Genomic DNA, 11625 nt, shown 5'->3' on the forward strand with positions numbered 1-11625 from the left:
CCTAAGGAGCAAACATTTCATGCAGAGGGTGATGAGTGTATGGAATGAGCTGCCAGAGGAAGTGGTGGAGGCTGGTACAATTACTATGTTGAAAAGGCATCTGGATGGGTACATGAGTAGGAACGGTTTAGAAGGATTTGGACCAATTGCCGGTAAATGGGACTAAATTAATTTAGGGTGTCTGGTCGGTATGAACTAGTTGGACCATAGGGTATGTTTCCATGCTGTACATCTCTCTGACTCTTCACTGCCCTCTATACTGGCTGAGCGATACAGGCAGTTGTCAAGAAGATTGCTCACCACTGCTGTATAATGGGTAGTTGGCAGCAAATACTGTCATTGGCAGTGGCATCTCATTCCTGGAATGAATTTTTTAATAAAGCATGGATAAGGAATTCAATATGGTAAAGGCTTTGTGCCTGGCCTGACCTTTCCTAGCATCTGCAACTCAGAACTACTTAGCAGCAATCAAAACAAGACAGACTGATCTTTTTATCTCCATCCTAAACCATGTACGTGTTGGCTAATTGCAATTGTCTCCTCTAACACTGCGCATAGAAATCAATTTTACAGCATACAAGCATTCTAGCATTGTGAACAGGTTCCATTCTGGGGTCTACTTTCAAGTCAATTTGTACACAAGTCAGAAGACAATGCTGGACAATGTAAAGCAGCTGTTCATAAATACAGGAAACATTCGTACATCGGGTCTTTAAAATGACCCCTATAAGGGATCATGTTCATAAGTTTGACCATTCATTAGTTGGATGTTTGTAAATGGCGACACCCTGTATATGGATGGGGGCTTGCTTGATAGTTGCGTGTGCCCAAACAAGTATAAATGGGCTCAGTGCTTCTGACTTAGAGTTTTACAAATTGCTCTTTTCCTTTCTTTGTTTGGTAAGCTCTAAAAAGGGGCTCACATACTTTTGTTCCATTTTTTGCTAGGACCTCTAACACAAGACATTAACCTGTTTTTCTTTACTGGAGGTTATGAGATTTGAGGTATATTTCTGCAGCCCTTTTCTTGTTTTTGTTATCACCACAGCTTTGAACTTCCCTGGAATTACTTTAGATATAAAAGCAACAAACTTACAGTTAGAATGTAACTGTTCTAGAACTAGACGACTTAATACAGCAATATGTTACTCAAGAGTGGTTAGATTATTTTCCAGTTATTTAAAATCTGAAGATCAATGTAACCTTATTTCTCTGCCAATGGTTTTCCCCTGAACTGATAAAATCATGAAACGTTAATTTTATTCAAACTGTTGTGGATTTAGCTACATAAATGGTTCTCAATTCCCCAATGGGTTTCTACTATCAACAGTCTAGTATTCTTTAATTAGAGATAGTAAGAACTGCCGATGTTAGAGTCAGAGATAACACAGTGTGGAACTGGACGGTCCCGATCTGAAACGTCAACTTTCCTACTCTGATGCTGCCTGGCCTGCTGTGTTCCTCTAGCTCCACACTGTAGTACTTTTTAATGATCTTTTCCTGTCCCAACACCCACTGCGATAGTTTTAGATTTACATAAACTGTATACCAAGTCTTAACATCTCTTAATCTTGTACAAATAAACATTGAGACGTTGAAAAAAGAGATCACAGAAAGAACAACATCTTGTAACCGCAAGAAATGTCAATCAAGCATATTCAACAAGTCACTTCACTTGTCAAAACATAGCCTGTGTTGAGCTAAAGCATCTGTTAATCCTGACTCTCAATCAAGCATGTATAATGAGGATAGGTAGAGACCTGTAGAAACACGCAAAACAGATAGCTAGTGTTCTCTGCCATGAGCTTTGGAATGATTCATGGGCTTGATAAAAGATAAAAAGGTCAATGTTTTTAAAGTGCTTGAAGGTTCTCCTTAAAGCTGCTTCTACCACACATCCTACCATCACTAATACCAGAGTATGGTGATAGAAGTCACCATGACGATTGGTACTGAAATTCCTCATGCTATCCAACAGCATTGAGAATTTTGACAAGAATTGCATTTACTTGCACAAAACTCTCCGTGGTGGATTTAAATTCCCAATAATGCTGTGTGCCCATTGCCGTCCTTGCTTCCATCTCAGCTTGCTGGTGACTTCATATAGGTTTTGCAAAGCAACCTGTGCAATTTTTCCCCAAGCACAGCTGCAGTGAAGCTAGAAAATCCTGAAGTACCTCTCTCATCTCTAACTGCCAGACAAACTCAGATAAGCATTTATGCCATGGTATTACTCTGTTTTTGAAGTCAACAAGATAAGGATTTAATACATTATCCACACCCAATGTAAACTCAAGAGCAAACACAAAGTCCCTATTATATGATCAGTTGGGTATTTTCCATAATGACTAACATTTTACAATTTCAACTAGCCTTGTAGCTATTGTGAAACTGTAAGCCTCTCCCATTTACTTGCATAGTCCATTAACAATCAAACAACATAAAGGGCTGTATTGACTCTAATATATGTTCCAAAAAAACATATATTGGACTAACTGACCTTGGATTCTGTGGTTTTCGTCTCTCAGCCAATTACTTATGTTTGAAGGATAGTCACTGGTTATGTGGGCAAATGGTAGCCAATTTTCATGTAAGGACTCCCCCAAAAAATAGAAAAATGACTTGAAGTACAAAGACGTACTTTAGAATGCACAAAGCCATTCGAGGCAGCCATAGTTCAGAGGGAATGGTAAGTACAAGGATTTTGATATGAGCACTAATGTTGGAGCCATTAAATATCAAAGCAGGGAGTTGGTTTAACTAATAAAAATTATAAAGTCACTTATTTTGATATCTTTCTGGCACCTTATATTTCAATCTCCCTTTTCTCTCTGAAATCATTGCATATGTTATTACCTCATAATCCATGCTTATCTCTTCTAGAACTTCATGTTTGTGTCCTTCTAATTAATTCCATCCTTTCTGCAGTACCGAAATGGCTCTTATCAAAGTAACAAATATCATTCTGTGTGACAGTGTCAAAGATAAACTATTTCTTCTCATCCTCCTTGACTTGTATGCAACCTTTGACACTATTGGTCACATCATCCTCTTCACTGGCATCCCCTTGATGGCACTGCGCTTCCTTGTTTAATTCTTACCTATCTAATAATAGCCATCCAGATCATCACTTTCTTTACTCTTGAAAAGGATACGGGTGTGACTGGCCAGGCTAGCATTTGTTTCCAATCTTAAATTATTCTTCAACTGAGTGGCTTGCTAGGCAGTTTCACAGAGCAGTCAAGAGTTGACCACATTCTGGTTGCATCCACTTGGAATGGTTTCCCTACCAGCTCCCATGCTGCAGGTTGCACTCAATTCCTGAGGACTTGCTAATGTATTATAGAATATCAAAAAGAGACCAACAGCTGTTATGGGAAATTAGTGGCAAATTTATTTAACATCTTTGGGCAGGGAATATTTGAAATTGAAAGAAAAATGAATGATATGTGTAAATGAAGAAAGAATAATTTGAAGCAACCAACATTAATTTAAAGCACACAAGAACACCTATACGCCAAGGAACAAAAGTAGGTCATTTCTCCCATTAAGCTTGTGCCCTCATTAAATGAGATCCTGGCTGATGTCTGACCTAATTCATGCCTGCCTCATTGTCTTTGTCCTATCTTTCTTAACACATTCGGCTAACAAAACAAAAACTTAGCATGGATATTGCTTGAAAAAAAGATATTTTATCAACTCTTTTCATCTTGCGCTCATCAGGGCAATTTGCAAGGATACCAATTCAAAGGGAAAACCAATATTTTGCTTCATGACATAAGAGATTTGATTGGTTGGCAAGTGGGCTGTGATGGTACAGGCGTTGCCATGGATTAATAATAATTGCTAGTTAACTGCCAACCTTTGCTTACATATTAAACCAGTCAGATAGTCTCTAATCTACCAATTGTGGTTTCATTATCAACAATTGATCAAACATTGCTGTTTGTGGGAGAGAGTTCTAATTTTTTTTTATTCATACATGGAATGAGGGTGTCGCTGGCTAGGCAGTGTTTATTGTGCATCCCTAACTGCTCAGAATCAACCACGTTGCTGTTGTAGGTCTGGAGTCACATGTATGTCAGACTCTGTTTCCTTCCCTAAAGGGCATTAGTGAACCAGATGGGTTTTTCCGATAAATGATTCATGGTCATCATTAGATTCTTAATTTCAGATTATTTTTATTGAATTCAAATTCCACCATCTGCCATGGCGGGATTCAAACCCAGGTCCCCAGACCATTATCTGGGTCTCTGGATTAACAGTCAGGCAATAAGACCACTAGGCCATCACCTCCCCTTGAGAATTATATCCTCGTTTCACTACTATAAGATCAGTCACTATTTTTTAAGACAATGCCTCTGAGACTTTCCAACCAGAAAATATTGTTTATCTACCCATCTTAGATGTTCCCTTTAATATCTTTAAAAAGAGTCATTAATTTTTTTCTATTAACTTTCTCAATTGCAGCCATTACAATCTTAGTTGAGTTACAATGTAACCTTTGGAATACAAATATCATTTCTGTTAAATTGTTCTACACTCCTTCCAAGGGCAGCATATTCTCCCTAGGGTGTAGTGCCCAGAATTGTTCCCATTGATTCCAGGTCTGATCTGATAAGGGTTTTGTAAAATTGCAGCACTCCTTTTACTTTCTATGTTATATTCCTCTAGATCTAAACTCTCTCCCACAAACAGCAATGTTTGATCAATTGTTGATAATGAAACCACAATTGGTAGATTAGAGACAATCTGACTGGTTTAACATGTAAGCAAAGGTTGGCAGTTAACTAGCAATTATTATTAATCCATGGCATGACACTAGGTTATAGTTGAACAACTTTGTTTGAAATCACAAGCTTTTGAAGCGCTGCCCTAATGTTAGGTCACCACCTGTCGAAGGGGCAGCATTCAAAAAGCTTGCAATTCCAAATAAACCTGTTGGACTATAACTAGGTGTTGTGTGATTTTTGACCTTGTCCACCCCAGTCCGACACTGGTACCTCCACATTATCTAAATATAAAAAGCAGTACTCCCACAGACTTTTCTGTACCTCTTCATGACATTGTAATGACCTATGCTTCTGGATCTTGAAATTTCTTTGGACTCCAACTCTTCACCATTTATAAAGTCGTTTAAAGTTTTCCTATCTTTTTAGGTTAATCCTTTTAGGTTCCCTACTCCAAAGTGAATGATTTCATATTTGCTCACATTAAAACCATTTTGAGGAGGTTTTTTTCCCTTCATTTAATATGAATATCTCTCTGCTGTTTTATCCTCGACCTGAAGACTCGATAAACCAGAAATGCTTGAGTAGGTAAATAGATCCGTGAGTGAGGAGAATCTGTTGCATTTCCATAAGGCCTTTGGTTAGAATCCATACTCAGGAGACAATGGAGAAGACTGGATTGAGGACTACCATGAAATTTCTATACATAACACTTAAATATAATTCTGAGGACCAAAGAAAGCTGCAAGGTTTATTGAATGGCTTCAAAAAATATCAGAAACTGAACTAAAAGATTGGTAAACCAGATGGGGTTTATGATAACTGAACTGTTTACTTAATATTTTTCACAATTAAATTCAGTTTCATAAATAGTCACAATGATATTTAAACTCAACCACTGGGTGCTTTTCCAAAAGTATGACCATGAGGATTACTGCACCTTCAACTTGTTTCTCTGGGGCTGACATCACCACCTGTGCAGCTCTCTACATCTGTACACATGTTTCTATCTCTGTACAGCTATAGAAGTGTGTTTCCTTTGTTTCATCCTGACTCTACAACTCCTTCTTTGCATTAGTGTCTCTCTATCTCTTTCATACATTCTGTTGAACACAGTAAAACATCAAGGCATTTCACAGTCCAATTATCAAACAAACTGATCCATGTAAAGAGATAAGATTTGGGACCGGATGCTTAGTCAAAGAGTTAGGTCTTAAAAGATGTGAGAGAGGCAGAGAGGTGTAGGGAAGCAATTCCAGAGCTCAGGACCCAAGCAGTTGAAAGAGCAGCTAACAATTGTATACTGGCATTAGTTGGGGTTGGGCAAGAGGCCAGATTTGGAAGAGTACTGAGATTATATCTTGGAGCATTTTAGGGTTGGATGAAGAGGTCTTGTGTTGCAGTACATAGAGTCCCTGCATCTGAGTTTAGGTCCCATTCCATGGCCAAGGAAAGTATTAACTTGTAAATCCTTTCAACATATGCCAATGGCAGGCAGTAGGATGGGAGAAGTTTCTGCTTAGCTATGTAAGTAAGTTAGTGTCTCTACTATCGCCATCCATAGCTGCAGGCTACAACATGCAGGTAAAAGTACATGTTGCTGCAGCAACTATATCCTTAGCACTGGGGATTTGAGGTGGTAGAGCAATTGGCTGAGTTGGCCAGATGGCCGGGTTTGATAAGATTGGTACCAACTCTGAAAGATCTGATCCTAGTCCTGGTGGGGGAGAATTGGTTCTTGTCTTCTTGTTCTTCCTGTAGTGGAGACCACAATGGTTTGGGCTGCCTTTGTTCAGAGGACTGAAGATGGGCTGGATGGTGTTATGCAGTTAGGAAGTGGCAAGGACATGGAGGGCTTGAAATGCAAGATTGAAAATTTTAAATGAGGATGCTGCTGGATCAGGTGCCAGGTAAGTATATTGTGTGCTAGGTGAATGGAACCTGATTTGAGGTGGGATATAGGTAACAGCTAATGGTAGTTCTGTGGTGAACTTTTACAGGCTCTGCTGGGATGGGCATGGTAAAATGCAGATGACCCATATCAGGATGCAGTTCTGCCATGGTGGAGGTTTCTCAGTGGGTGGAGAAACAACAGCTCAACTGTCTGCTGACCAGAAATAGACAGCCAACTGATCTAATTAAAGGCCCAATTGTCAACAATTTTAATTGCCCCTTCACCTACCTTCTCCACATGAGAAGGCCACCAGATGCCTGGAGTTTGCTTCCTGGGTGAGTGGTGTGTACTGGAGGCTCCAAAACCTGAGGAGGTGGCTTTGGGAATCTCCTACTTCTTCCCTCCAGAAACCAGCAAACTTAATTGTTATCCTGAGAGATAGTAAGAACTGCCGATGCTGGAGTCAGAGATAACACATGTGGAGCTGGAGGAAACCAGAAGGTCAGGCAGCATCAGAGGAGCAGGAAAGTTGAAGTTTTGGGTCGGGACCCTTCTGACTTTCCTGCTCCTCTGATGCTGCCTGGCCTGCTGTGTTCCTCCAGCTCCGCACTTAATTGTTATCCTGCTCTGTAAGGGCCACTGAAGGCGAACAGTCTCCCTTGTTATCCTGGCCGCTCAGCAAAGGTCAGCTGTCTTGGTGGCTGAGGTTTCTGAACTACAGACCCTCTAAATGGATCAGCAGTATTGGGTGCCCCCTTGCAATGTAAGATGTCAGTGTTCAAATAGGATGACATCACCGGGGAGACTGTGGCTGTGTTTCCACTGCCTACTATTGCAGGCTAAGGCCCTTCATATAGTTCCTCATCCGTTCTTGGAAAAGTCCCTGCTCTGGTATCTGAGGTATCGATCTGCTGACATTAAGTTAAAAACCTTCCTCAAAAAACACAAATGGGAACTTGAAAGTGAAAAAAAAAACTTGCAATGTGTCCAGTATGAAAACAGATACAGAAACAAGTTGAATTTGCTTTCCAGAGCTAACTGAAGCTACCCCAGAAAGATGAAGTAGGTGTAGGCCAGGCTGACTCAGAACACGATTACATACACTTTTACTAATTTTGTCTCAGAATTTACAAAGTAATTTTGTCAGAGGTCTCCTTAATATTGTCAGCCTAGAAAAATGAATGAGTTTAAAACTAAACAATTCCGGTAAATTTTCCCTCTTTTATCCAACATTGCGCTGACTCTTGACTTCACCCAAGGGAATCGAATACGGTAATTACATATAAAGTGGGTATTTCCCTCCATCTCACCGTCTCTTCTAAATTATATAAGAGTAGCCAGAAATAAGAGACACAGTTTTCCCCTGTGCACAACTCTTAAGTCTCTGTGAAGTCCAAAACTTAAATCCTAACCCCACATCTCTTTGAGCCCCTTTTAACATTCTGCACAAGACGCAAGATGTTCATTCTCCATCTCACCTCCATGCTCTTTCTATCTGTTGCAAACCTATCCTGCCAAACACTTTGATCTGTGCATACTACCAACATGATTGTACTTTCTTCAAAAAGTATAAACCTTAGAAAATGTTATTTTCATTTGTTCATTTTTGGGACATAGGCATCACTAGCAAGACCAATATTTATCATGGGCCTTTAAGTAGGGAGTCCTGAGAAGCAGACGGGCACTATAGAACACTGGTTATTTATAAATTCCTTCAAAGGTTTAGCAATGGAGCAAGAATATGAAATTTTAATTGTAATTTTTTTTATTACCTACAACAGAACTAAGAGTCACTAGACTCAAAACTCTGTTTTGTCTCCATATATGCTGCCAGACCTGCTGAGTTTCTCCAGCAATTTCTATTTTTTGTTTAAAACAAAGTACAGGTTACTTTAGAGAAGAGACGATGAAATAGAAATTGGAAAATAATGTGTGCAATTTAAGACAGTGAATCATAGTGAAGCAACATAGGAACGTTTTGAAAGCGTAATGATGATTTCAAATAAATTGCATCATGGTTTGAAATATTTAGCAAACAACATTCCTGCACATTTGTCGCAAATTTCACCCTGGCAACCACATAAATTCAGCTAGAATTTATTTCTCATTCTGCAAAATTTCTACATAAATACAACATTCGATTTTGAGTGAAACTTTAGTAGAATCCTTACAGTGTGGAAACAGACCATTCGTCTCAAGGCGTCCACACCAACCTTCTGAAAGGTATTACACTCAGAGTCACCCCCCTGTCTATCCCTGTAACTCTGCATTTCTCACAGCTAATCCACCTAATCTAGGCACCCCTGGGCACTATGGACAATTTAGCATGGCCAATCCACCCAACCTGTATATCTTTGGACTGTGGGAGGAAACCCTCGCAGACACGGGAGGAGAATGTGCAAACTTCACACAGACAGTTGCCCGAAGCTGGAATGGAACGTGGGTCCCTAGCGCTATGAGGCAGCATTGCTAACCAGTGAGTCAGCATGCTGCCCTAAATTTGTTATTTCATTATATTGTAATTAATTAATTTTAATTATATTTCACACAATAAATTACAATCTTGAAATCTAGTGTAGACTGACATTCCAGTCCCCGATTATTGATGGGTTCCATGATGTGGAGGTGCCGGTGTTGGACGGGGATGAACAAAGTCGATTCCTAATAAATCTGTTGATGGGTTGCGTTCTGGAGTCCGTTCTCAAGTCGATTTTGCACATAATTCAAAAACACAATGCAGGACAATGTGAAGGAGCTGTTTAGAAGTACTGGAAACGTTCCTATGTCAGGTCTTTAAAAACTTAAACCATGTATGGGATCACGTTCGTAAACAGATCATAAGTTATACGTTCCTAACTCGGGGACCTCGTGCATTATCGGGGGGAAAGTGCTATTTTTCAGACGAACCCTAAAACTGAGGCTGCGACTGCTTTCTCAGGCGGGTGTAAAAGATCCCAATGGTACTACCTCCAAGAAGAAATGGGTAGCTCATTCTTCCCGAGCCGCACTGGACATTACTTATCCCTAACCCAGACCATCTGGTCATTTATCACATGGCTACCCATGGGATCTTGCCGTGCATAACAGGTATGTTACCTTTGCCTTCATTACGCGATTGACTGCACTTCAGAACAACACTCACTGGTCGTGATTCGACCTGGGGAGCCCCGGCGTTAAAGAAACGCAGGTCATTTTAATTGAATCAGAGATAGTAGGAACTGCAGATGCTGGAGAATCCGAGACAACAAGGTGCAGGGCTGGATGAACACAGCAGGCCAAGCAGCATCTTGGCCTGCTGTGTTCATCCAGCCCTGCAACTTGTTGTCGCAGGTCATTTTAAAATTCCTTCACCAGTTTAGCATCGGAACGAGAATCTGATCTACAATGGACTGGCGGCAGAAAAAGAAGCGATCGATATTGCTACAAATCTAAAGGAATTCTGATACACAACAAGCCAATTGAATAGAGGCGAACGGGAGCTGTTATAATTGAGACGCTGACATTTCTGCTGTTCTTATACAAACGCTTTAAAATTGAAAGGATCAGTGAGCTACTGGCAATGGGAATAAAGGCAAGATATTCAATGGAGATTTTCAGAAGTTGGTTCTATTGTACGAGATGTCAAATATTTACTTTCAGTCATTAAATAGAAGCGAACATTCTCTCCCACTGCTTTCCGCGTATGTTTTGGCAGTGAGCTCGCTCCAGGGAGAGTGGAAAGGAAATTCCCTTTTCGTGAAATGTTTCTCAGGCGGGAAATTCGCAGGCGGAAGCTGACGTCGGTGACTCCGTCCTACGCCTATACCTGCTCCAAATGAGCGCTCAGTAGTCAGTGCAACTGGGGATAAGTGTGTAAGAAGGTGGTCGCAGCGAATAGCAATGGAAATGGGGACCACATATTTCTTGTTGCTAATGCTCAGCCTGTACGGTAGGTCTATTGTGCTCGACACGCAGATCTTTACTTACTACAGAGATAGTAGGAACAAAACAAAGTTAATCTTTTCATTTTATGTTTACAGTTACAGCTGTGCAGTCCTGGCGATTAGTGCTTGTTGAGCGTGTTGGGGTGGAATATATCCAGTAGATAAACTGGGTGCGTTAAGTTTTAGGGTCTTGTCCTGTTATAGAAAGAGTTGCATTTGTACAGCACCTTTGGCGGCCACAGGCTGACCCAAGCTGCTTTACAGTACGGTACTTTTCAACAGTAGTCACTCTTATAATGCGGAAAGAATAGAAGCCAGTCCGCACGCATTGAGATTCTATAAACTGCAAAGTGGCAATTGCCACAGGTTTAATATTTTTTCAGTTAGGTTAGTTGAGGTATTTTTATTTTGTCGACCTTTTCACACGTGTTTGACTTAACTCCAGGAAAGATGGGACTCAAACAGTACCGCCGGAGGATCCATCCCCAACCCCACCCGCACACACCCCCACCCCCACACACCCCAACCCACACACACCCACACACACACGCCCACCCCCCTCCCCCTCATGGATAATTGCCTGTAAAGGACAGCATAAACAAGTCCAAACAAAATTGTGCAACAGCTTTTCCTGTTTATGTAAATATGATGAATTCAATTCAAGCCTGCTCCAGTTAACGGACGGGATAGGATTTTGAGGCGAAGCCGCTTGGAATGTAATTCTGGTGTTTATTATCTCACTGCACTTATTTTACTTGCATTGTTAGAAGCAGATGCATCAAAGACGGTGCATTGAGTTGTCTACCGTTATTGACGATTTAGAAACCCGAATTATTCATTGTATGTTCCTGATTCCCCAGCTCTTCAATGTAACAAAGAGCCGGGCAGATTCCAAAGTCGGGCTGTGAAATGTTATTTAATTTCAACTGGGATCGCAGTTGACTCTTGGGGTTAAGAAAAGAATAATTTCAGATGAAAACCGAAAGAACTGCGGATGCTGTAAATCAGGAACAAAAACAAAATTGCTGGAAAAGCTCAGCAGGTCTGGCAGCATCTGTGAAGGAAAAAACAGAGTTAA

At 40.6% G+C, this 11625-nt stretch overlaps 1 protein-coding gene across 2 annotated transcripts in view; it reads left to right on the plus strand.

Moving 5' to 3' along the window:
- The first annotated feature begins 10444 nt into the window (after window positions 1–10444).
- Window positions 10445–11625, plus strand: part of LOC109937485 (interleukin-20 receptor subunit alpha-like) — a 17346-nt gene continuing 16165 nt past the window's right edge. Inside the window, exon 1 of one of the 2 annotated variants that reach the window (XM_020536065.2) lies at window positions 10445–10552. In XM_020536065.2, the coding sequence (XP_020391654.2) occupies window positions 10504–10552 (49 nt within the window). In that variant the 5' untranslated portion in view covers window positions 10445–10503. Of the gene's footprint in view, window positions 10553–11210; window positions 11264–11625 lie in introns of those variants that run through there. The other variant, XM_048615660.1, reaches the window with a different exon arrangement.

This window comes from Rhincodon typus, chromosome 32 (genome assembly GCF_021869965.1).
Source record: "Rhincodon typus isolate 14 chromosome 32, sRhiTyp1.1, whole genome shotgun sequence".
Lineage (NCBI taxonomy): Eukaryota > Metazoa > Chordata > Chondrichthyes > Orectolobiformes > Rhincodontidae > Rhincodon > Rhincodon typus.